The sequence below is a fragment of the Elephas maximus genome, chromosome 2, assembly GCF_024166365.1.
Source record: "Elephas maximus indicus isolate mEleMax1 chromosome 2, mEleMax1 primary haplotype, whole genome shotgun sequence".
Taxonomy (NCBI): Eukaryota; Metazoa; Chordata; class Mammalia; order Proboscidea; family Elephantidae; genus Elephas; species Elephas maximus.
The window spans coordinates 164549081-164574773 of NC_064820.1; the positions used below are offsets into that span (position 1 = coordinate 164549081).

Below are 25693 nucleotides of genomic sequence, written 5' to 3' on the forward strand. Positions count from 1 at the left end.
CATTCGGCACCAGGGGCAGGTCAAGGCGAGGCGGTCACGTGGCAGGCGCCCGGGCCAATGGGGGGCCCCCAGGAGGACTTGGTACCCGCCTCACCCCAACACCGGGCTCGCCTCTTCAGCTCATATAAGGTAAAAGGCAGAGAAGCCTCTGTGGCCCAGGAGCCACGGGCAAGGGGCTGAGGGGAGGGGGGCCCAGTGCCAGCCATTTAAAAATGCCCCCATGCTGTAAGGGGTGCCAGAGGCCGGGTCAAGTTAGTTGAGAAGCAGTGACACCCCAATCATCCCCCCAACGGGCTGACCCCAATCTCCAGGCCACAAGGAGTCATCCCTTGACCAGACGTTAACAGAGGTAAGACATGGGTGCATGAATGGGGGCTTCCGCTGCCTCCTCTCCAGAGGGATGCTGCATTCTGGACTCTGTCCCTTCCTCTCTTGCTAACCAGCTCTGTACCTTTCACCTCTCTGGGGCTTGGTCGTCCCCATCTGTTAGGGGCTGGATTTGATGATCTCTAAGCGTCCATCCAGCCCTGACCCACTCTAATTCTGAAGTATTTTGGCTTTGAAAACTCCTTTTCTCTGTGGTTAAATGGAGGGACAGAGGGAGTGGACATAGTTAACGTCCTGCGGCCCAAGCTTCACAGCTGTGCCTATGTCTGAGCCCAGTTTCCCTGGCTTCTCGTAGACAGTGCTTCTTCCTTCTCTGAGCTTTTGACTTCACAGCTCCAAGAGCCTGGGGCTCCTGGCAAGAAGACTGTTTTCAAATAACATCTTCAAGAAACAAAGCTGGGAGAGAAGCAATGTTAGCTCAGGACAGGAATGGAGTCGTGAGGACCCCGCAGGCAGAGAGGCTGGGCAGGCTGGGTGTCCACTACGCATATAGCAGTGGAAAGCACTGGCTGGAGGGCAGAGCCCTGGGCCCAGCCCTGCTTTGCCACACACTGCCTGCTTGTGTGTGGACATGGGTAGGTGCCTTGCCCTTTCTGGGCCACAATTTCCCCATCTGTACAATAAGGCAGTTGGATCGAAGTGGTCTCTATGCGAGATGTGGCTTCTGATCCCCAGTTTAGCCTGAGGGGCACCTGTGTGGGGAAGTTCCCCCAGGGCATCCTAGGACTGAGCCTGCCCTTTGACCTTGGGCTGAGATGCCGGAAGTAGGAGCTTTTGGAGGTTGAGCCACAGTGATGGTGAGGGAGTAGGAGGGCCCCTGACTGCAGCTGCAGGGTAGGCCTGGTCCCCCGGCATAGCCTTTGGTGGGGAAGGAACTCTGTTCCAGGTGGCTGCTGGGAGGCTGATCTCTGGATTCAGAGTCACAGGAGGTACATGACCCTCAGAGCAGGATGAGCAGAAAAAGGGTGCAGAGGGCATCAGGGGGTGAATCGGTGAAGCCAGGGGGGCTTGGAGGAAGGCAAGAGACTTCTGACAAGCATCACGGTGGCTAAGTGGCAGGCTAGGTGGAGGCAGGGGCTTGGGATGGGGGCTCAAAGATAGGCAGGCAACATCCCAGTCTCACTTTTATGAACATACTGGGGACATCTGGGGACCAGAACGGAACACAGTCCTCCAGCACAGACTTGCTCAGCACCCTACCCTCTCCCATTCTGGTCACACAAGGCCGGAGGCCATCGCAGTCAAAAAGGAGATTCTTGCCCCCAGGTGGTGCAAAAGGTTAAGGTGCTTGGCTGCTAACTGAAAGGTTGGAGGTTGAAGTTCATGCAGAGGCACCTAGGAAGAAAGACTTGGCAAGCTACTTCCAAAATACCAGCCATTGAAAACCCTATGGAGCACAGGCCTACTCTGATACACATGGGGTCGCCATGAGTCAGAATCTACTCGGCTGGTACTGGTTACATTGCCATAGTACTTAGTCCCTTCTCTTCCTTCCTTCTCTGGAATCCAACCCTCTGGGCCCAATTTTGGCTTGGTCACTTTCTAGACAAGTGACCCTGGGCAAGTCACTTATCATCTCTGGGCCTCAGCTTCTTCCTCTATAAAATGGGTACAGTCTTGGTTCTGACCTCACACGATTGCTGTGACAGGTGCGGGACATATAAATGGGACCAGTGCTATCTTATGGTTAGATCCCACACCACTTGTGGGCAAGATGACCTTAGTTATATTTGGAGGGAAATAGGAAAAAGACCTGGCCAAGGTGCACCTGGAGTTGCTGAGGATAGAAGGACAGGGTCTGGGAAGAGGCAGGAGGGTGAGTGGAGAGGTCAGAGGTTTCAAATACTGGTTAAGGGACAGAAGAGGGATCAGCTTGAGATGCATAAAGGGCTAGATGAGGTCTCAGTCCCTTCATTGTAGGGAATGTGTGGGCAATGTGTTTCTCAAAGTATGGTGTTTGAACAATTGCATACTCATCTACTGAGAGGGAATCCTGAGTGGGGCCCAGGAGTCTGCATTACCAACTCCCCAGGTAATTCCCATGCGCCTGAAAGTTTTGGGAATGCAGTAATGTAGAGCAGCCTGGGACCCTCATAAATGCAGCCGAGGCAATTGAAGCCACCTAGGGGAAAGTACTGCTATAGGTCACACCACAAGATGATGGCAGAGCTGGAGCAAAACTCAGCCCCTCTTCCCAGCCCAGGGCTCCATAAAGTGCTGTGAATAAGAATTATATTGCTGTCATTGGTGGAGCGCCTTTATTGCTCCAGGCAATACGCTAAGGTCTTTATATGAATTAATTTCTTTAATCTTCACAACAACCCTGTGAGGCAGGTACGATTATTATCCCATTGTGCAGATGAGCAAACTGAGGCACAGAGAGGTTAAGAAGCTTCCCTAAGGTCACACAGCTTGTGAATTGTTAAGCGTAGGCATATGTGCTGGCTGCCCCAGGCTGGTCTCTTCCTCCACCGGGGAGTCTTCTGTCTCCTGCCATACTACTCCGCCACCCTGGAACTTCCTCTGAAGCCTCCAGTGTATCTGGTAGAAGGGGTAGAATATGTACAGAGGGCTTCCCAGGAACCAGGCACTGGGCTGAATCTCCCGTGTTATCATTTAGTCCTCCCAGGAGTGAGGTAGGAATCAGCATCCTTCTCATCAACCCCAGTTGTATAGAGAAGGAAATCCCTTCAGGAGCAGAAGCTTACCCAAGGTCATGCAGCCAGAAAGTGGCAGCCTATCCAACACCAAAACACATGCTCCTAGCCTGCAATGTGATGAGTAAGCCCTCTTTATAGAGGAGACTGAACTACATGGTGAACCCATCTTCTCCTTCTGAGGCCACCGCTGGCTCTTCAGTCCCACCACTGCCCATGGGCAGAAGGAGTTTGCCTCTGGTCTCTCAGAGCCATGCGGAAGCTCTTTGGGAAAAGTTAGCCCTTTCCCAGACCGATCAGTGCCCAGGAAGCACTGACACGTGTAGCCCCAAGGAAGAGGAAGCGCCAGGCCCAGTGTCTGTACTGACCTGCTTGAGGGAACTGGAGGAGAGGAGCTCGGAGGCCCTCCAGGTCAGGCTGGGCTGGGCTGGGCCTGGGCCTGGACCCTGCCTCCTCCAGAAATTTTCGAACTACACAGTCACGAGGGTTTGTTCAAAAAGCCATAGTAATGGCTATTTCTGACCGTTGCTAAGTTGAAAATTTTTGTACAACTCTCCTGGTGCACATGAGCCAGAGTTTCTCTGGGGTTTGTACCCAGAGTAGAATTGCTGGGTCATAGTAGGTAGGCCGGTCAACTTTATGGGGAAGCCCCAGATTAGGTTCCAAATTCGTTACTCCCTCCAGCGGTGTCCGGGCTCCTGGGTAACACTTGAAATTATCAGCCTTCTTGAAGCATTTATGTTACACATTTTATTTTCTGTATAGCAACTTGGTATAACTTAAAAAGTCAAGAAAGGAAACAGAGAGAGAAATGCATGAGCATTTTCTGCAGGATGTCATAGCTGCTGTCCACATGGATGCCTACAAATCTGGCCCACGAGCCAAGTTGCAGAGCACCCTACATCTCTGACACTTACGAAGGCCCTGGTGTGGGCATGGGCACTGTCCCTGCATCCCGCCCCCAGCCAGCGGTGGCTCAGTGGCCATGTTCCAGTCAGAGGTCGCCTGCAGGGTAATCTGCAGGAATTCAGGGGAAAGAGCCCACACTGGCTGCCACTCGTAATGGCCTGTCTAGACAGGCCCCACAGGGCCTCGCCACACATCATAAGAGCCAGGCAGAGGCCAGCCCCCTTCTCACTTGCAAAAGAGGCTTGTTAGCAGCAATGCTTCAGGATCAGGAACCTTTTCTTCAAATAAAAGCATAAAAAAAAAAAAAAATGCAAAGCACGGTTCAGCCACTCTCATGGGTCACCCACAGAGACCACCTCATCTAGGCCCCTTTTGGAACAGATGAGAAACTGAGGCCAACTCTGGAGCTGGGGGGGCTTACAGGTGTGGGGTGAATCCTTGTGCCCAGGTGATGAGGAGGCCAGGTAGGGATCAGAGCACTGTAAGGGTAGGGCTAAGACAGATAGGCTGGTGAGTAAAGGGGTCAGATGGGAGCCGGGATGCCTGGGTTTGAAAACTGGGTCTGCCTCTTAGCAATTGTGTGACCTTGGACATCTTAAAGGCTCTGTGCCTCAGTTAACTCATCCCTAAAATAGCAATCATAAGAGTGTCTGCCTCATTGGGTTATTGAGTTGTTGCCTGGATTAAATGAGTCCAAACTCACGCAGCCCTTAGAACAGTGACTAGCACGGAGTAAGTACTTAATTAAAAAAAACAACTGGTAGTGATGGAAAGGAGCCCTAGTGGCTCAGTGGTTAAGAGCTCGGCTACTAACCAAAATGTTGGCAATTCGAATCCAGTAGCTGCTCCTTGGAAACCCTATAAGGTAGTTCTAGCCTGTCCTATAGAGTTGCTATGAGTCAGAATGGACTTGACAGCAATGGGTTTTAATGATGGGAAGATTGAGGAATGGGTAAGGGTGAGGGTTGAACTACATAATGAGTGTAAGTTAGTATCACCGAACTGTACCTGTGTAGAATGTTGAAATGGCAAATGTTTTGTCACAAATATGTTACCTCAATTAAAAAAAAAAACTGCTAAAATGTGATTATGAAAGACAGCTTCTTTAGGAGGGCAGGAGACGCTGTCTGTACTGAGCTCCAGTTCTTCTTAGGGACTCAGGAGGATAAACTGCCCTTGTTCCTTCAAAAATAATAACTGCCTTCTCTTAAGTCTTCCCAAGTGCCAGGCCTTTTGCCAAGCACTCTCTGAGGTAAGCACCATCATCCCTCTGGAAACCCAGAGGCTCAGAGAGGTTTGGTAGTTTGCCCAAAGTCACAAGACTCGAACTCACATCTGGATGACTCCAGAACCACTCATGCTCTTAACTGCTAAATTCTAGCACCATCCAGGTGAGCCTGTTAGCAAGAACTAGTTCAGGTTCTGGACTGCCTTATAGGGCCAACGCTTGGCATTTGGAGGAGTATGCTATTTGAAAGTCTTCCTTCTAGATTATTCCTTCTAGGTGCCTCCTTTTAGAGTAAACCTTCTCATGGTAAGGGCAGAGACAGAGGGTCCTCCACCACCCCCTTCTCAGGGGCAAAGATACCGAACAGACACTGGCAAAACAGTTTTTCTTGACAACAAGCACCCCTTGGTGTGGGCCGAATGCCGTTATGTTCCATCAGTCCTGGGCTGCCCTGGCCCCATACAGCCTATCTTGGCTAGACCAAGGGTGGAAGAAACAGACCCACCTGGCTCCCCCCCAGGAACACATGCCAGCCACAAGCCTAGGCGCACTCCTCAAAGACCCCTCCTCTGACTCGAGCTGCGCTCCAGTGGAGATAGAGAAGTCCACACCACTAACTAACAAAGCTCCAAACTGAAAAACACACTGGACCCTGCAAGCATAATGGGGACACTGCTCCTTTTCCTCCTTCAGGGAGAGACAGGGATAGGGGTCAAGTGGCTGTGACTACCACCCCCTGGCCAGGCTCCAGGCTCAGGGACCATGAGCAGAATTGGGCAGGGCCTCTGGCCAGCCTGCCCGAGGTCTGCTAGACCTCAAGCACGGGATCCTACAGTCCCATTGAGTCTGATGGCTTCTGCTGAGACAGCCTGTGCAAGATGGGGAGAAAAGGAAAGAAACAGGCTGACTCTGGTCCTGCCCTGCAACTCACACTTGGGTAAGTGCACCGGCTCTCTGGGCCCATTCAGGCTGTGATGCTCCATGATTTGAGATTGTCTCATGTGTGATGATGGGTGCCCAGGCTCTCAGAGAAGGGGAGCCTCTGGGTGGTCAGAGCAGCAGGGGTACACCTTGGATGGACAGAGAAGAAAGGAGATGGTGTTCCAGGTGGAGAGCTCTGTGTGCAAAGGTGCAGGGGCTGGGCTGAAAAGGCATTCTCAGGACAACAGAACACAAGCCCATTTGGCTGGAACCCAGGGCTGGTCTAGAAGCTCAATGAGGCATGAGGCTGGCAAAGTGGGGGGAAATTTGATTATGGAGTGGCTTTGGCAACCAGAAACCAAAGGCCCATAAGTTGGGGAGAGTCCTCCTTGGTAATCTGTCTCTCCCTTGGAGGAGTCCCTTTCTTTAGAATGTTTGTCCTCTTCTCCCAAAACACGATCAGGTCAAGAGCCCCAGTGCAAGGGAGAGACCTGAAAATCTAGGCTTCGGGCAACTCTGAGACACCAGGTGATGGGAAAAGGAAACATCAGGGTGGGATCAGGAATGGCAGGAAGCCTGAGTGCTGCAGTCACCACCTTTAAACCTCTAAGGAGGTTTCTGGGAAACAGGAAGTTGTCCTTTGAAGTCCCAGAGGACCAGACATGAAGCCCCAAGGAGGATGATGTCAGCGTGATATTAGGAAAGAGTCTCCAGTAGCCTGTTCAAAGAGGGACCAGGTGATTAATAAGTAGCGAGCTCCCAATCATCAGAGGTACGCAAGCCTAGCAGGGACACTGTAAAGAGGAATCAAACATCTGTAAAGAGGAAGTTGGGCCTCATGGCCATTCCCACCACCAGCCTGGGACTTGACTTTCCAGTTCTAGCTGTCTTGGGGCAATCTTACACGGCTGAGTCTCCTGTGGCCTCGTACCAGATTCCTAACCAGGCATGACATCAGTTCTACCCCAGCTTTGCACAGGGGCCTCTTGGGACCCTCTCTCCCACTTCCTTCTTCCCCTTCTGCCCTTCCCAGAGGATGCTAGCCCTGACCGGAGAGACCTGGGGCCTAGATATGAGACTGAGGTCCCAAGAGAACACCCAGCTGACCGCCTTCCGCTCAGCAGGAATGAGTTAGAGGAGGCTAGAGTCCCAGAGAGCCCTGTTCTTGCATTCCAGAGAGTCTGCATGGAAATTCCAGGAAGGTCACAGGGAAAGCTTACGATTTAGAACCAAGATACTTTATTTTTTCCTCCTTTTCTCTCCAGTCCCATCCTTTCCACGTTCTCCAGGTGGTGGGTGGGGTGTCACAGGAGGCTGGAAAAGGAAAGCAAGCATCCTCAGAGGGCTGAGTCACAGAAAGATGGATTATGGAAAGACTGGGGGTGGGCATGGGTGGGAGGGAGTTCATACAGCGCCTCAGATGTGGCAGCCACGTGGCAGTGGATGGAGAGAAGGGTGAAGCCAAGGGGATAGCCAGGCTTGGTGAGGATCCCAGGACAGTGGGCATGAACGTTGACCAGACCAGTGCACATCCCTGGACGCTCAAGACCAGAACTTCCTGAGCCCAGGGTCAGCCTGGGGTCAGAGAGTTCGCCCAGGGGTTTCTGGAATAAAGACAGAGGGCTTCAGAATTGGGGCTTCCAGGAACCTTGAGCCATGGCTCCACACCTCACACCGACTACAGAGCTGCAGAGTATTGTTGCTATATGCATCTCATTCACTCTGCTGACCTGGAGGATGCTTAATAAATATTCCTGGAATTGAATCCTAAACTCAAAGCATCGTAACCTTGTAAGAGCTGAAAAGAACCTTAAAGAGCATCAAAGCCTATCTCCTCATGTTATAGATGCAGAAACTGAGGCCCAATGACAGAGGCGACTTGCCCGAGATGGTGCTGCCAGAGAGTGGCCGCCAGCCCTGAGCTTCCTTCTTTGCCTCTTTCCAGCCTTCTAGCCGTGGATGGAGACTATGGTATGCTCCTTGCAGCCCAGGGCAGGGAGACAGAGGAGAGGTGGGTGCGCAGCCAGGGGGTAGTCAGAAGGTGACAGCTTGTCTTGATTTCTGGCTGCTGTGCCCAGGAAGGCCCCTCTCATACCCAGAGGAGGTCCCCAAAACTGTCAACTGCTGCTGTTGAAAGGCCTCCTACAGAGGAAGTAGCCCAAGGCTGGGAACCAAACCTGGTTCTACTGCTGGCTCTCCCTCAACTCTCCACTTGACCTTAAGCATGACCTCAAGTATAAGATCCTTTTTGATCTTAGTGTATACGGTGAGGGGCTGGGTGCAACCAGCTTAGACAGTCAAAGATTCCATGAATGATCTGCCTCCTAAACTCCAGATCTGCTGTGGCGCCTCCTCTCTCTCCATCCGAATCCACCTTAGCTTTTGTCTCCCCAGCTTGGGTATAAGAAGAAACAGCAGCCTCAGGATTCCCCTCTGCCTGGGGACAACATCTGCTAAGTCCAAATGTGGCCTCCCAGCCTTTGAATTCCCAGACAGGCAAAGAGCAGAGAAGGCCCTTAAGCTCATCTCAGTGAGGGAGCCTGAAACCAGAAAGGTTCAACAGATTGCTCAAGGTCACACAGCAAGTCGCGGACAAATCTGGGAGAAGGTCTTGGGTATCCTGACTCCCAGACCAGTGCCCTTTCCACTGACAACGCTACTCTCCAGAATGACAGGCACATAAGCCATCCTTGTGTGAGGACAAGTTTACCCCACTGCTTCAACCCACATCTGTAAAACGGGGAGATGGGTAGACCAGATGTCTGTAGGAACACTTCCACTAAGCATTGGGGGTCCATTAGGACCCTAGAGCTTTCCAAGATGGCCCCTGCTGACCTCCACCTCAGCCCTTTCTTCACAGAGCCTGGGGCTACTCAGGCCAGGAAATCCCACCACCCAGTCATGACTCCATATGCGGCCCTGGCCCACCCCAGATGGGGGGGGGGCTGGGCTTCATCCAGAACTTCAGGCTCCAGCCCAGCTCTCCTCTGAGGGTCTGGTTTTTTTCTTACCATAAAAGGGCAAGTGTGCCTCACTCATCCCTGCTGCCAGCTCTGTGAGGGGAAAGGCTGAGCTATTTTTAGAAACCTCAAGGGTTTGCTCCTGAACTCAAGATGGAGCTTGTCTGAGCCTCCTCCCTGGGTGTCCCCTCCTCATATTTGCCCACCTTGTCTCAATCTTCCTCCCTCTTTGTCCATCTCTTCCCTTTGAGTTTGCTTCCTCTCTGCCTCTCTCTGTCTTGCTCTCACTCTCAATCCATCTATCCCTCTTCCTTTCCCTCCCTTTCCTCTCATCACTCTATCCTTTTCTCTCTTCCTTCCCCTTCACTTCTCCCTTCTCCTCCAATCTTCCCCTTGTCAGCTCCCCTCTCTTCTCTCCTCCCTCAGATCCCTCCCCCCCTTTTTTTTGGTGGTTGGAGAGAGTAACACATCTGCACCCCCACCTCCTTCTTAAACACTATTTACAACATAAATTCCAAACATCCGCCATCTGGTTCTAGGAAGGGCCAAAAGATGTTAGGAGAAGGAAGTCGTGATTATTCCATCTTCAAAGCCAAAGGAACTTAAAGGCCCTCCTCTCTCCTGCCTTCCTCCAGGGGCCCCTTTGTTAAGACATCACTGATTATGATCCCTCAGTGAGTAGAAGGGTCAGGACATTTGCTGGAATCCCAGCTGGGCCTCTGACAGGCTGCATCACCATGAGCTCGCGGCTTCGCCTCTCCATGCCTCAGTTTCCTCATCTGAACAATGGGTATGAGACTAGAGTGCCTCCTGCACTAATGCTTTATGACTTCAAGTCCTGGTTCGGAAACCCCACCTGGTCTGGGTCTCTGGGGTCTGCTCTGGGCTGAGTCATGAGAGGTGGGATAAGGGAATAGGGGCAGGTCGGGGAGCACCCTCTTCAACCTTTGATGCCCCATCTCCTCTCTCCTCCTTGGAGGTCTATGCGGACCATTTGCCTTCCTTCACACTCACACCAGTGGGATGGGGTGGGTCTCCACTTGCCGGACCTGGAGGGCCATGGACACCACTGAGCCCAGTCCTTTACCACTGCATGGAGTAAATTCCCTGAGACCCAGGGAGAGGAAGACACTTGTCCACAATCACACAACAATCACAAGAGACCTGGTGCCTAGCCTGTCACGCTACTCAGCCAACACATTCCAGAAGAAAACAAAATTTGAGTTATCCAGGAGGCATCCTCCAGCCCCAGCAAAACCTTTGGGACCCTGGAGGTCCTCATTCTTTACAAAGCAGACAGGACCGAAGGGAGAATCAACTCCTTTATCATTGTGTTTTTTAACATACAGGGTGAAAGGGAGAAATACCTCGGGACAGAGGCAGAACAACAACAAAATTAGAAGCTTCCTTGCCTCCAGATACATGCAGACCCTAACAGGTCCCAGATGGCCTTCATTTATACTGAAATGCTTTCTCTGTTCATAACCCCCACTCCACAAAGACAAACACACGCCTCACAAAACTCCATGAGATACTGACTCAGGTTGTCTCTCTATAAAAACGGCTCCATGAATAGTCTGGTCTCATAAGGGAGCCATGAAAATGCAATCCTGACCCTGTCACTTAGCTGTATGACCTTAAGGGAGTGCTGTAATCTCCGGGAGCCTCCATTTCCTCATCTGTAAAGTGGGGAGAAGAAAGGTGCCTCACTCATAAGTGATTGTAAGGGCCGAATGAGAAAATCTATTTAAAATAAAGCATTTAGCACATGTGGGGCCCATCAAAGTACCAATGCGTTAGCTATTGTTATTATTGTAGCATGCCCAAGGGTGCCTGGTACACAGTAAGCCTGATTTAAAACAAAAACCAAAAAAACAATTGCTGGCAAGCAGACTCCTGCTCTTAGTGACCCCATGTATATCAGAGTAAAACTGTGCTCCACTGGGTTTTCAGTGGCTCATTTTTCAGAAGTAGATCACCAGGCCTTTCTTTCAAGGAGCCCCTGGGTAGACTCGAACCTCCCACCTTTTGGTTAGCAGCTGAGCGCATTAACTGTTTTCACCACCCAGGGCCCCGACAACAATAACGGCTACTGTTGGTGTTCCTGGGTTAACGCACTCAGCTGCTAAGCAGAAGGTGGGAGGTTCTGGGACCCTTTTCTTTCCTTCTCCTCCCTTTCCCCTGCAACTCCCTCATTTCTGCCTCAAACTGCGTTCCCAGGACTTGCTCAAAAGTCCCCGGCAGCAACCTTCCCTGGGGAGGAAGTAGGGAGCGTGTGAGGTTGGTGAACTCAGCTGGGCCATCCAAGGGGTGGGAAGGCGCTCTGGGAACAGGGGCCCAGGGCAGTCGCATCGCCCCACGCACCAGCCCCCACCGCCACTTCCACTTCTTCTCTGGATGCCGCTTCAGACCTTTGCCCTCAGCCTTCTCCCTTCACCTCTTCCTCCCATGCCTGGGCCCCCTGCTAATAATGAAATCACAGCCATTTCTTGTGGTCTCACTACGTGCTGGGCACTGTGCTTGCACTTGACATCTACCTCAGTGGATCTTTACAAATAAGTGAGCCTCAGAGAGGTGAAGCCGCTGGCTCTAGGTCACACAGCTAGTAAGGGCTAGAAGTGAGATTCAAAGGCAGTCAGTCTGGCTCCATGGCCCGTGTCTTCTCTAGTCTTTCCCAGCATGCCATGGAAACACTAGGGCTGGAGACCCAAGGAGAGCAAAGGCTGCAAGTAGCATAAGCGCAAGCATGGGGGAGCTGTGGAAGGAGAGCTCTGGGCAAGGGAGTCCCTGCAGAAAGAGCCAGCGTGAGCAAGGACTTGTGCACTTGCACGGAGCCCAACCTCAGCCCTCTTGCCACTGCGGGCCATCTGACTCACAGAAGGGGCCTTGTTCCCAGCCCCTAGTGTTTCCTGGAAAAGAACAAGGCCAGGAGAGGGTATGGGGCTTTTGCAATGACCATGATGATGTGAACTTTGTTTGTGGTCACCTCGCCAGCCCTGCCCATGCTCAGGAGTCAGTTGAGCATGAGGAGCCCTGGGTTCAAGTCCTGCCTCTGCTACTTTCAGCAGATGACCCTGGGCAAATTGCAGAACCTCTTTGTTGTCATAGTGACCCCATGTGACACAGTAGAACTGTCCCAGGGGGTTTTCTAGGCTGTAATCATTACAGGAATAGAGTGCCAGGTCTTTTTCCCACAGAGCCCCTGGGTGGGTTCAAACTGCCAACCTTTTCGTTAACAGCCATATGCTTAACCATTGCGCCACCAGGGCTCTTCTTTGAACCTCAGTCAAAGGAGCAAAGTCATTCCTACATCTGGGGGTGTTTGTGAGTGCTCCTTGGGTTGCAGAGAGAACATTTTGCAGGCTGAAGGCCTTGGGGTCACAGCAGCCACAGGGCTGCCCCTTCAGCCTTGGCCACCATCTTCACCCTAGGTTTTGGTCTACCCTAAATGGCTCCTTTCCTACATGTGAGACTGGAGGTGGAGGTGCCTCCAGGGAAGTTCCTCTATCTCTGCCTTCATTGATGGGGCCTGGGTGTGCCAGGAAGGGAAGGCAGCCCTCTCCCTGCTCTTGGAGTTTGGAGATGCTCAGAAGACCCTCCTTGAAAACCAGGCAGTCAGAGCAGAAACGATGGCTGCCCAGAGCCCAAGGGGCAGGCCTTTGAGGCTTGGAGGATCTCAGTTGGTTCAGCCTGAGGCCTCCCAGTATCCAGTCACGCAGGCTCATACAACCCCTCAGAGCCTGGTTGCTAACGGCCAGGATGCTAAAGGCCAGGTCTCTGGCCATATGGCCCCTGCGTCCTTCTGACAGATGGCATCTTTATTCCTTCCAGGCAAAGGCACTGGCTGGAATGGCTGGAAAGAACCATCCCTACAACTCTGAGATCAAAGGAGCAAAAACCCCACTGAGGGAGCCTCCTGGGGACCAGAGGAGGGCAGGCAGCCTGGAAACAGAACTGTGAGTGCCATCCCCTCCCTATCCATCTGGGCACCCACCTCTGTCTACACCCTATGCCACTCTGCCGGCAGCTCCCGTTGTAACCCTGTCCCCTCAGGATAAAGTCTGCAGCCCGACCCTCACAATGACCCAGCAACCAGGCCTCAATCTCCAAAAATCAGAAAGGAGCTTGGTCAAAGGAAGACAGCCCTGACTGGTGGGAGTGGAGGCAATTCAGGGCCTGTGGGTTCTGAGGCGTAGGTGTGGAGCCAGAGAACGGAAAACCAACCAGGAGCCAAGAATCCACCCAACCCCATCCTCCCTACAAAACAGCAACGCAAAGCCTGTGGGATTTGGTGAATAAATGACTAAGAGGAAAATGTGGGACTAATAGTAATTGTCCCTGGAAGGGCATAAACAGGGTGTTAAGAATTCAAACTCTAAACACAGTGGTTGTGTGACCTTGAACAAGTCACTGCGCCTCTAGCCTGATGAGAACCAGCTCACGAGGCTTTGAGAGGGTTAAAGAGGTCAGGCATGTATCCTGGATACACAGTACTTGGCACACAATAAGAACTCAATAAACAGTTGTTGTTAGCTGCTGTCGAGTCGGCCCCTGACTCGTGACAAGCCCATGCACAACCCTTGTGGTTGATAGGGTTTATAATGGATGATTTTTTTTTAAGTCAGTCACCAAGCCTTTCTTCCTAGTCTGCCTTAGTGTGGAAATTCTGCTGAAACCTGTTCAGCATCATATCAACACGTCAGCCTCCACTGACAGACGAGTGGTGGTCGCACATGAGGTGCATTGGCTGGAAATTGAGCCCACGTCTCCCTCGTGGGAGTCAAGAATTCTACCACTGAACCACCCCTGCCCACTCAATAAATGGTACCAGTTGTTTTCACCGTTCGCCGCATTCTTCCCAGGTTTTCCAATTTACAAAGGGACTTTCATGCACGTGGTGGAGCAGACAGGGTAGGGCTACTGGCTCCATAAGACACGTGGAGAAACTGAGGCCCAGAGAGGTGAAGGTCAAAGTCACAGGAAGAGCTAGTTGAAGAGGGGGGATTTGCAGCCCCAGACCAAATGAGGATGGAAAAAGTAAAGGAAGATTGCGAGGTGAACAGAGGGGAAGGGAGAAGGAAGCAGGGCTCCAGGAAGGAGCTGACATTCCGGGAACATGGAACGAGGCCCAGGCCTGTCTTACATAAGGCAACACACCTGTTCACTTCTGCACGCCACACATTTGTGTGCAAACGTGCATCCCAGCACAGCGCGCACACCGGGCCCTTACTCACTGGCAGATGAGCCTGGGAGACTGGGTCTAAACAAATTGGATTAGGAGGGCTGCAGGCGCCTCCTCCCCAACTGTCCAGCTCCGACACTAAGCAGGCCTGCCGAGCGGCCAGCTGCGGTCTCTCGGCCCTGCTGACAGGCAGTGCTCAGCCCCCTCGGCCCTCCCTAGGTCACCAGGAAGGGGGCTGGGGTCCAAGAGGAGGCCCTGATGATTGATGGGGTGAGGGAGGTTCCAGGGCTGCTCAAGAGCACACAGGATGTGAATGCTTGTGTGAGGCGCATTTCTGAGCTGTTCCCAGCAGCCAACCCGCCTCCTCCCTCCACTGTCCCCCCTGCAGCCTCTCCCACGGTCACTGCTGCCGGGCCAGGACCTTGGCCCAGCCTTAGGCTCCAGCCAGAGCCTGGAGCCCAGACCCCAAGCAGATCTCATCTCTCAGTCCCACAGCTGGACTGAGTGGGGAGTCTTTAGCTTGGGAAACATTGGTTTGGGGATGAGTCACAGGCAGGCACTTTAGAGGGAAGAAGGAACTTGTTTGTGTGAACAGAAAGACCACACCATCTTATTTCACCCCCTGTTTTACCTAATCCTCAGAAATGCCTGGGAGTCGGGGAGTGTGCCATGGTACAGATGCAACTACTGAGGCTCATTCATTCAATGATTCCTCACACCGTTCCCTGAGCCCTGAGCCTGTGCCAGGGATGTGGGAACACGGACAGAGTGAGTGTTAGCCCCTGCCCTTATTGCTTAAGGGAGCAGCCTTTTGGGGGTGGGTCTTTTGGCCTTGGGTCTCCCTGGCCTTCCGGGGAAGCACCCCCATCAAATATAGCCTTCTCCATATGGCACACGTAAGTGGTTGAGTATTGTCCCTGGGTGGTACCAACGTTAAGCACTCGACTGGTAACCAAAAGGTTGGTGGTTCCAACCCACCCAGAGGCACCTTGGAAGGCAGGCCAACAGATCTGCTTCCAAAAGTTCACAGCCTTGAAAACCCTGTGGAACACATGAGTTGGAATTGACTCAATAGCAAGGGGTTTTGTTTAGATTTTTTGGAAGTGGTTGAATACTGTCGCCAAGAGGAGCCTTAGCGATCAACCAGTTTGAGACACAGTCCCTGAAGTCAGACGGCCCTGAGTTCAAATCCTGCCTGCCTCACTCCCTAGCATCTCCAAGCCTTTTTTTTTGCCTTGTGCAAAATGGGGATACCAAAGTTCCTGCCTCAATAACATAGTTTATAAAGAAAACATTCTACATTCTACTTTGGTGAGTAGCATCTGAGGTCTGAAAAAGCTTGTGAGCAGCCATATAAGATACTCCACTGGTCTCACCCCCTCAGGAGCAAGGGAGAATGAAGAAAACTAAAGATACAAGGGAAAGATTGGCCCAAAGGACTTTGGACCACAACTGCCACAGCCTCCACCAGACTGAAAAAAAAAAGACTGAGTCCAGTAAAATAACTGGTGCCCGGCTACCACCACAGACTGCTCTGACAGGGATCACAATGGAGGGTCCCAGACAGAGCTGGAGAAAAATGTAGAACAAAATTCTAATTCATAAAAAAAGACCAGACTTACTGGCCTGACAGAGACTGGAGAAACCCTGAAAGTATGGTCTCTGGACACCCTTTCAGCTCAGTAATGGAGTCACTCCTGAAGTTCACCCTTCAGCCAAAGATTAGACAGGTCCGTAAAACAAAATGAGACTAAGAGGCACACCAGCCCAGGGGCAAGGACTAGAAGGCAGGAGGGGACAGGAAAGCCAGTAATCGGGAATCCAAGGTCGAGAAGGGAGAATGTTGACATGTTGTGGGGTTGTTAACCACTGTCATAAAACAATATATGTGCTAACTCTTTAACGAGGAGCTGGTTTGTTCTGTAAACCTTCATCCAAAGTACAATTAAAAAAAAAAGTTCCCGTTTCATAGGACTAACCATGAAAATTACCATTTTCCATACCATCATTTGACAACGGAGAAACAGAGAGCCAGGGAGGGAAAGGGCTTGGCCAGGGTCACACCATGATTTAGGGCTTGAGTCAGAACCAGGTGGATACTTTTCTCTCTGAACACCCCTCTCCCCCAACTTATCCCAATATAATTCTCATACACATGCACCCCCTACCCACATACACACATTCCAAGCATCCCAGAGGCCAGGAGTTGACCAGGTGGTGCAGGTGATTACTGGACATGTCCTGGGCCCCGCCCTCCACCTCCGGCCTTTCCTCTAGCCTCCGTGGCAAAGCCCCAGGTGACCATCAGTGGCCCCCAGTGCTCTGAATATCTGGAGGGTGGGGGAGCGGAGCGGCAGGCTCCCAGCCCAGAGCGGCCTGGCCATATAAGGGAAGGAGCCCAAGGAGGCCTCCTTGCTCAGTCCTGGCGAGAAAACCCAGACAGCCACTGTTTATTTTCTCCTTCCTAGCCTCCCCTTCACCCACGCCTCCTGGGAGCTTCCCAACAGAAGACAGAGGTTCTCCCCTGCTCAGTGACAACCGAAGACAGTGGGGAGCAGGGAGGGGAAACAACCATCGTCCAGGGAAGCAGTCCCCCAGGCCAGCACTTACAGCTGAAAGCGCTGAGAGCCTCAGGTAAGATTCTGGACCCCTGGTCTAACTGCCTGCTTATACAAAAGGGGACACAGAGCCACAGAGATGAGAAGGCACCCTGGTGGGAAGTAACCAGGCAAGCTGGTGATAGAACCCGGGGCTCTTGCGCGACCTCCCTCATCTCCTGTTTGGGAGCCCAGAGTGCAAAGGGGCCTCTCCTGGGGTAAGTGGACAATGGGGGCTATAGAAGCCCCTTCTCAGTGAGGCCCTTCCAATTCTGCTTTCATTTGAAGGAGACCAGGGGTCAGGACCCAGCATTGTCTGCCCGCCCAGCAAATGGGCAAGACTCAAGAAAAGAATTCCCGGTGCCAGAGAGCCAGGAGAATGACACACCCTTCCTGCACCTCTGCCCCTCCTCCCAGCCCACCTAGGGAAGCCCTCCCAGCACCCCCCAGGGAATCTCTTTGTCCTCCAAGCCCTTGGCAGGCCTTTCTCTGCCTTCTCTTATGTCACTTGGGTCTGCTCCCTGGTCACCTTGTCAGGGGCATTTTCCTCCCACTTCGTCCTGACTGTGCTCCTGCAGGGCAAGGACCACGTCAGACTGTGTCCCAGCTCCCCTGGGCACTCATTTTGCTGGATGAACAAGTGAAATATTAGACCCTGTCCCAACCCCAGAGAATTGGTAATTTGGTCAGGGGATGAGACATTCAGCATAGAGGTTAAAAATGAGGGTCCCGGTGCCAGCTGTTGAGTTACTATCCCAGCTTGGATCCTAGCTCTTTGCCATTGAAAAATTCTCCTCTTATGGAGGCCTGGAGATGTGCAGAGACTAGCACAAATAAAAACACTCAAAACGTGATTGCTTTTATTACAGATATCATCATTGTGATTATTTTAGATACAAAGGAACAGAAGGAGGCAGCCGATAGCCAGGGCTGGGACACACCAAGGACCACACAGGAGCTGGATGCCAATTCTATCTTCTGGTCAAAGGCTGCATCTTAGCTCCTTGTCCCTGCATCAGAGTCTCTTCTGGGGGAACATGGTACTGCCTCCCATCAAGTTTTTGTTTCTAAACTCAGGAGAGATGTTGTCTTTGCTGTAAGATTCTTAGCCCAATGACCTAAACCAAACCTGTGGCTGTTGAGTAGGTTCCAACTCGTAGGCACCCTACAGGACAGAGTAGAACTGCCCCATAGGGTTACCAAGGAGTGGCTGGTGGATTCGAACTGCTGACCTTTTAGTTAGCAGCTGATCTCTTAACCCCTGTGCCCCCAGAGCTCCCAGCCCAAAGAAAGGTGGGGTAGAAACAGCTCTCAACCTCCCTGGTTCAAGCCCTGGCTCGGTGACCCAGGACCAGTTGCCTCACCTTTCTGGTCCTCCGTAAGGAGATAATAACCCTCCCCCGGCCACCCCCCCCCCCCCCCGCCGCCATGTTCTAAAGATTAAATGTGATAGAACCCTGTTCGCCAAACTTCAGTCATTTAGGCGACCCCTTTGACACTTTAACCAGATTTTCATACAATCATAGTAGTTTTCAATTTAAGATGTCATTTTTTAACACTTCAAAATAAACTTTTTAGAGCTACTGTAAACAAAAACTCTATCACTGTGCATACTTAGAAGACAAAGGTGAAAATAAATATAGTAAAATGGAAACATTATTACAGTTGAACCTGAGGCTGTTGCTTGCAAGGCTCTGGGCCTGAGGCCTAAGGGAGATGAGCAGGAGTTAGAAAGGGACCAGAGACAGGATAGCACCCTACTGAGGCCTTCCCACCCCCCTAACCCCCCCCAGCCCCCCCCCCCCCCGGTAAATAGAAGGACTGAAGGAAAATGGACAGGGGATAACCTGTTCCCAAGTTAGTTAAAGGAACCCTGGTGGTGCAACAGTTAAGCACTTGGCTACTAACTGAATGAAAGGTTCGTGGTTCAAACCCACTCAGCAGTTCCACGGCAGAAAGACCTGGAGTTCTGCTCCCATAAAGATTACAGCCTAGAGAATCCTATGGGGCAGTTCTCCTCTGTCACACGGGGTCACCATGAATCAGAACGAACCAGCAGCACCTAACAGCAGCAACGGCCGGCGAGAAAGCTAACACTGAGGTCACGCACTCCCCCAGAACCCGTCCCCCCACGAGCTTCCTGGGGAAGCCAGAGGCAGATTCGGTGGAAGGGCTTTGGAAACAGTCACACACCAAGTGAGTGCAAGGGATTAGCCTTATTAACTGGGTTCCTTTCAGCCAATCTTCATGTTTTAGGACATCTCTCCCTGGGCCTCATGTGATCAGGCTGAGGGTTTTCTTTCCAAGCTGTGGGAGCTCCCAGAGAGTGGAGCAGATAGGTTATGGGCTGTCCGTGTCCCCAGAAGTGGGTCCCAATCTTGAAGTCACTCTCTAGCCAAATGCAGGTGGGAAGGGAATTCCTGCAAGAGAATTCAAGGAAGGCAGTTCGGGGCTTCGAATACCTCAGGAAGTAGCTGTGCCACTGGAAACCTTCAGAACTGAGCTGCCCGGGTGGCAAAACAGAGAAAAACTCTCTCTTCCCACTTGTCCCTCCTGTGTTTTAAGGAGATGTATTTTTTCCTGCTCTTTCCCAGCCTTCTTCAGACATCCCTGGGAGTGTATGTCATCCAGCGTCAAGGCAATTGCAGCAGCCGTCAAGCAAAGCAGGAGGGTTCCCTGGGTGAACCTGAGATCTCAGCAGGGGCAGGTGGAGTAGGAAATGGTCTTTGCCTGCTTACCCAGAGGTTCCCATCCAAGCCAGGTGCACAGAGGAAAATGAGCCATCTATACAGTCATTATCTACACAGTTGACTATACACACAATGGCATTCCCTGGGGCCTGTCATCATGTACAAAGCCCTCAGCAAGGCCCAAACCAAAAAACCAAACCCATTGTCAATGAGTCACTTCCGACTCATAGTAACCCTATAAGACAGAGTAGAACTGCCCTATAGGGTTTCCAAGTAGGGGCTAGTGGATTTGAACTGCGGATCTTTTGATTAGCAGCAGAGGTCTTAACCATGGTGCCACCAGAGCTTCCCAGCAAGATCCAGGGACCCCCAAGTTAATAAGACGTGATCATGTAGGATTGCCCTCAGAGACATGGAGATGCAATTAGCTCTAATACTGGAGAGAATAAGATCGAGGAATCCGGTTCAGCCCATCTGGTGCTTATTGGGCATGTCGCCGCCTGGCCCTGATTCCAGTGATGAGTAAGTAGACAGGGCCCCTCACAGGTGGACCATGTAGTCCAGGAGTGGAGGTGTCATGAACAAAAATTACATCACCAGCCGGCAAAGGAATTTGAAAGAGGGTGTAAGATGGGCGAGAGCATGGGAGGGGGTGGCCTGATGTCTGAGGAAATCAGAGCAGAAGGCTTCCCTGAAGAAGCACCCTTTGCGTTGTGACAGAACACATGAGGAGCAGACAGGCAGGGAACTGAGCGGAGAGGGCAGGCAAAGAGTACAACCCTGTAAATGTACCGAGGTGGGTGGGCGCAGGGCGCAGCTGAGGAAGGGAAAGGAGGCCACGGGGCTGGAGTTGGCGTGCAGCAAGGGCCAGGAGCAGGGCCCAAGAGGGAGAGGCCAACCTCAGAGCCTTCAGTGACAGCTTCAGGATTCAGTCTGAGGGCAATGGGGAGCCTTTGAGGGGTTTCAAGTAGGAGAGAGTTATGATCATATTTGCATTTTGAAAAATCATCCTGGAGGCTGTGTGGCAGGATGGGTGAGGAGGAAGAGGAATGGAGACAGGAAGCCCAGGTAGAAGGTTGAGGCAAACATTCGATGCCATAAAATATCAGGGACCATGAATGGTGGTGCTTTCCTGCAGGGTAGGGTGCACCAAGTGTAACCATGGGATGAAATGGTAGGTCAACATGTGGTGTGATTCCATTTACATGAAACTTCCAGAATAGGCAAATCCATAGAGGCAGAAGTGGTTGCCCAGGGCTGAGGGCGATGGGGAGACTGGGGGCTAATGGTGTCAGAATTTCTGTCTGGGGTGATGAGACAGTCTAAATCTGATTGTGACGATAGTTGCACAATTTTTAGTGTATTTTTCAGTGCATTCACAAAGTGTACACTTTAAGTGGTTGAACTGTGTATCAATAAAGCTGTTAAAAAGAAAGAAAAGAAAAGATAGGTGGTGGCTTGGTCCTGGAGGGCTCAAATGTCAGGCCAAGGGTGGGGCGGAGCCGAAGCCCTCTAACGCCCCTCTCCTGCCCAGGTGGAGCCCCCTGTTCCCGGCGGGTGCACAGCTGCGTGGCACCCTGTCTCCCACTCCATGGCGCCCTGTCTCCCAGCCTGAGGTGCAGTGCTGCATCTCTGGTCAGTTGGGAGTCTGAGATGAAGCACTGTAGCTCGGGAAGGGGGAAGTTTTTCTTCAGCCGTTGGCCTGGCAGCGGTAAGTGCGGAGGTCCAGGGAGGAAGGCGGGGGGCACCAGGAATCACAGGGCTGTTTCCAGTCTCCACACTATTGGCTGCCTTCTGTGCTGGGGAAGTTCCTGGACTGGAGTCCGACCCATGCAGTTAGTTACCTGCTCCATGGTTCTGGGCAAGTCCTCACTCCTCTGTGCACCCCAGTTTGTCCATCTGTAAAATGGGGTGTTGGACCACTAGGCGGTGGCCATTACCCCGCACCTTGTCTCCACTTTCTCCTTCTGAGCCCATGGCAGACATTGCTAATCTGTCAAGGCAACCATTCTTAAAGTGCTAGGTGCACCTGAGACTCCTTCTCAGCACTGGGTCCCAGATCGTTGTTAGGTGCCGTCCAGTCAATTTCGACTCATAGCGACCCTGTGCACAACAGAAGGAAACACTGCCCGGTCCTGTGCCATCCCCACAATTGTTGCTATGCTTGTACCCATTGTTGCAGCCACTGTGTCAATCCATCTCCTTGAGGGTCTTCCTCTTTTTTGCTGACCTTCTACTCTACCAAGCATGATGTCTTTCTCCAGGGACTTGTCCCTCCTGATAACGTGTCCAAAGTATGTGAGATGTAATCTCGCCATCCTTGCTTCTAATGAGCTTTCTGGTTATACTTCTAATGACTCGTGGTTGAAAGCCAGTCACCATTTGGGGATTAGACAATTCCTAAAAACACGTTTAGCCCTAAACACAAAAGTCCTGGATTTTGAGTCAGGCCCTTCATTCTCTGCACACTTAACCCTTGGTCCAAGTTATTGCCTAAACCAGTTCAGGTATCTCACAAATGTCTGAGCACTTCCAAAGGCTTCAGACAAGCAAGAAACAGCAGAGGGGAACCACGGGACAAAGAAGAACTTTAGTTAATCTCTCAACAAGTCTGGGAGATGAGCAGTGGTATCGATCCATTTTGCAGATGAGAAAACTGAGGTTCAGTTAAATGACTTGCCCAAGGTCACACATTCATTGTGCTGAGCTGGGGTTGTACCCAAATCTGTCTTACTTCAGATCCATGTTCTTACCTACTGCATCTGATCCTAGAACCTTGGGGGTGGGAGAACAGGCAGAGAGCATAATAAGTCCTTCTCTAGTCTTGTCCTTAGATCTGGGGTTACTTTTAGCAAAGACAGACCTACGCACTTTCCATTAATCCTATGGACTCCCTCCTCCACCCTACCCCCCTAAAAATCTTATTTATCTCAACTTATCTAGTAGGTCCTATATTATCTCATTTTGCAATTGAGGAAAACTGAAGCTCAGAGAGGTTAAGTGACTTGCTTGAGGTCACCAGTGAGGAAGTTACAAAATAGAGACTGGAAACCGATCTGCTCATTTGGTGCAGAGTAAATCCACCCCTCTGGCTGGAGACTCAGGATGACACACTGCCCATGGCAGTCATGGGGGGCCGGGGTCTGGGATGCCAGAGGCTTTTTGGTTGACAACTTGGCCTTTGACTACAAGAGATGGTACTTCCCAGGGCACTTGAAGTTTCAGCCACGACTCCTGCCTGGTGCAGTGGGCCACACCAACAATACGTGGTGTCCATTGCTGGCTTCTGCAGACGGGGCTGGATGCAGAAGAACAGGCCACCTGGTCCTTAGGGACACGGTACCTGGCTGCTGAAGGGCACTCCCTCCCACCTTGTCCTCACGGTCCAGTTTTCCCAGGAATCCCTTAGATGCTAAGATGGGGATTCCTGGAAATACTGTTCTTGAGGTCATGGTTTAACAGCTGGATCCGGCTTCTTCCCATCCCAGAGTTGCCCCCCATGGGGCCTCAGCTCAAGCATTCGATAAGAGTCAAGTAGAAGGCCATGCGCTGGAGGTAAGGACTGACAGACCACGTTCTTGACCTTTAAGTTGCTTTTCTTTCCATTGTGTCCACACGTAATTTCGTAACATCCCTGTGAAGCTGGGTGTGGGAATTTCACCACTATCATACTCTTAGGAAATGTGTCCAAGGTCCCTCAGCAGAGCAGTAGATGAGCCAGGATACCACAGGCCATGTGCGTCTTCCCCTTCCCGCCCTCCCTCCCGCGCTCCCAGCTCGCCCTGTGACTATTAAACTAATAAACACACGTGTATTTGTTTTAAAATTTTATTAAATTAGCTAGGTAAACTGAAAACCTAAGTTAGTACAATTTGCTATGCAACCACGAAAAAGTGGAAAATTCTTCAAGATGCAGAACTCAGAACGCCCCCTGGTGGTGAGGCCTGCCTCTACCCACTCCAGGAACACCAGCTGTCCCCTCCACATGCCATAATCTTGCTACTGAACACAGGACTCAGACACCAGTCATCCTACCCCACCCCAAGAGGGTTCTTTTTGCCCCAATCACATTTAAGCCCTGTTTTCACCATCTATCACCTCATTGGAAACCCTGGTGGCGTAGTGGTTAAGAGTTTGGCTGCTAACCAAAAGGTCAGCAGTTCAAATCCACCAGCTGCTCCTTGGAAACTGTATGGGGCAGTTCTACTCTGTCCTGTAGGGTTGCTATGAGTCAGAATCGACTTGACGGCTACAGGTTTGGTTTTAGTTTAGTATCATCTCATTAACAATAATGACTCCACCACTTACATGTACAATTCAGTGACATTAATTACACTCAAACTATGCTACCATTCTCGCTGTCCTTTTCCAAATTATCCCACTACCATTGTCTTAAACTCGCTGTCCTCTAAGCTTCCCTTCCAGCCTTTTGAGTTACTGTTGTCAGTTTGATCTCACATTGGTAATTCTTTAAAAGAGCACAATGCTCAAAGCAGATACATTTCGCAAATTTAAATAAGCTATTTTTTGGTTCAAAGAACTTACAGTTTGACTTTACTTGAGCGTTCATAGGCTGGTCTCATCCTCAAAGTGCCCCTCAGGTCAGTGGGGTTGGCCAGGCTCAGAGACGTAAAGCGACCAGCCCAGAGATTGAAAGGCAGAGCTGGGATTGATGTCGAGGTCAATGGTTTACGGCAATTTCTTAGTCAAGAGCAAAATCTCAAAAATAAAAACAACTCTCTGACTGGCTCTGAGGAGTGCCAACTGGTTGAATGCCAAAAGACCTGAAGTGGCCCAGGCGTAAAACTCGAAATTTTCACAAACGCTTCTTGGTGTTTTCATGGTATAGATAGAACTAATACGTGTCATGGCCCCAGAATCTTCAGTTTGATATCTGACTTGCCATATTCCCAGGGACCAGGTGGCTCCCACAGATATCCCCGGGAGTCTTCCTAACAGCCCACATCATAAATATTTATGAAGTATGTGGCCCCTCTCCCCTCACACACAGAGACTGGAGCTGGCCTGACCTTGGAGAAATCTGACTTGCTCCGGATAATAAGAAGAAGGAGGACGAAGAGAAGGTCCATTAACCGACTGTTCACAAATTGTGAGGCACTGTCCTAAACACTTTCACAGGCGTTGCCTGGTTTAATCCTCACAACAGTTCAGTGAGGCGGGTTCTACTATTTCCCCCATTTCACAGAGAAGGAAGCCAAGGCCCAGAGAGGTTAAAAGACTTGTCTAAGGTCACACAGCTAGTACATGGAGAAGCTGGGATCAAATCAAATCTGTTTTTTGCTTTTAACCATCATGTTGTGGAGCTGGCTGTGGAATCTCCCCCGCAATTTGGCCTGGCCTGGCTGGCGGGGCTGTCTCCCAAGAGCACCCTTCTCCCTCCAGGGGAGAGGGGAAAACAAGCCTTCAGTGAGACCCAAGTGGCCTCTCCTATGCTCTGTAACTGTAATAAAGTTCTGGACCTGTGACTGCGTCCTGTTTCTTCCTGAGAACATGGGGTAGTGGGGAGAGGAGGAGAAGGAGGTGGGAGACCCCAACATCTCAGGACTGGTTGAATAACCCCCAAATGCCTGCACATTGTCAAACATTTCCAGAGGCCAGCACGGACAGCAATTAGGACTCACACCTGGGCAGTTGGAGACACCCCAGGAAGCTGCCACGCCACGTCTAGGGACACTCAGTTGTGCAAGGTTTCTGAGGGAGAGTGTCTCACAAGGCTCACTAAGGCAAACTCTCTCCTTCAGTCCCAAAGACGTGATTGACCAGCTGCCTTCTGAGGCACCTCTAGGGTGGGTTTGAACCGCCAACCTTTCAGCTAGTAGTCAAGCGCTTAACCATTTGCGCCACCCAGGGACTCCACGGTACCGATGGAGATTTCTGAGACCCATCCCCTCCTCATACAGGTTTGAGTTCATAGTGAACTCTGGGCATCAGCCAGACTCTGCAGTAACATAGGACTTTAGCTGTACTGCAGGCATCATGTCCAACACATGGGACGTTGTACCGCAGTCATCCCACCCTGGGCTCCTCCTCTAAACTCTGCCACATTCTGAGGAGAAAAAAACACATTTTAAGGAGAGAAAAAAAAAACAACCACCTCTTCCATGACTTCCAGATGCAAAGGTCTTCCCTGCCCCTCTCCTC

General features: G+C 51.4%; 1 protein-coding gene and 1 long non-coding RNA gene across 9 annotated transcripts in view; one reads left to right on the top strand and one right to left on the bottom strand.

Annotated features, from left to right (window-relative positions):
• IL17B (interleukin 17B) overlaps nt 1-24217 on the bottom strand; it is a 56800-nt gene extending 32583 nt beyond the window's left edge. The window contains exon 1 of one of the 3 annotated variants that reach the window (XM_049874040.1): nt 24077-24217. In XM_049874040.1, the coding sequence (XP_049729997.1) occupies nt 24077-24114 (38 nt within the window). In that variant the 5' untranslated portion in view covers nt 24115-24217. The remainder of the gene's footprint in view (nt 1-24076) is intronic. The other 2 variants (XM_049874038.1, XM_049874041.1) reach the window with 2 other exon arrangements.
• LOC126070150 (uncharacterized) lies at nt 104-25693 on the top strand. Of its 6 annotated transcripts, none has more exons than XR_007516149.1 (4): nt 104-349; nt 12894-13018; nt 16713-21242; nt 24543-25693. It is a non-coding gene; the product is annotated as an uncharacterized LOC126070150 (long non-coding RNA). The 6 variants fall into 6 exon arrangements; XR_007516153.1 differs by lacking the exon at nt 24543-25693 and adding an exon at nt 14887-15012 and having other exon boundaries at nt 107-349; nt 16713-22908; XR_007516150.1 differs by lacking the exon at nt 24543-25693 and having other exon boundaries at nt 111-349; nt 16713-16878; nt 17130-22908.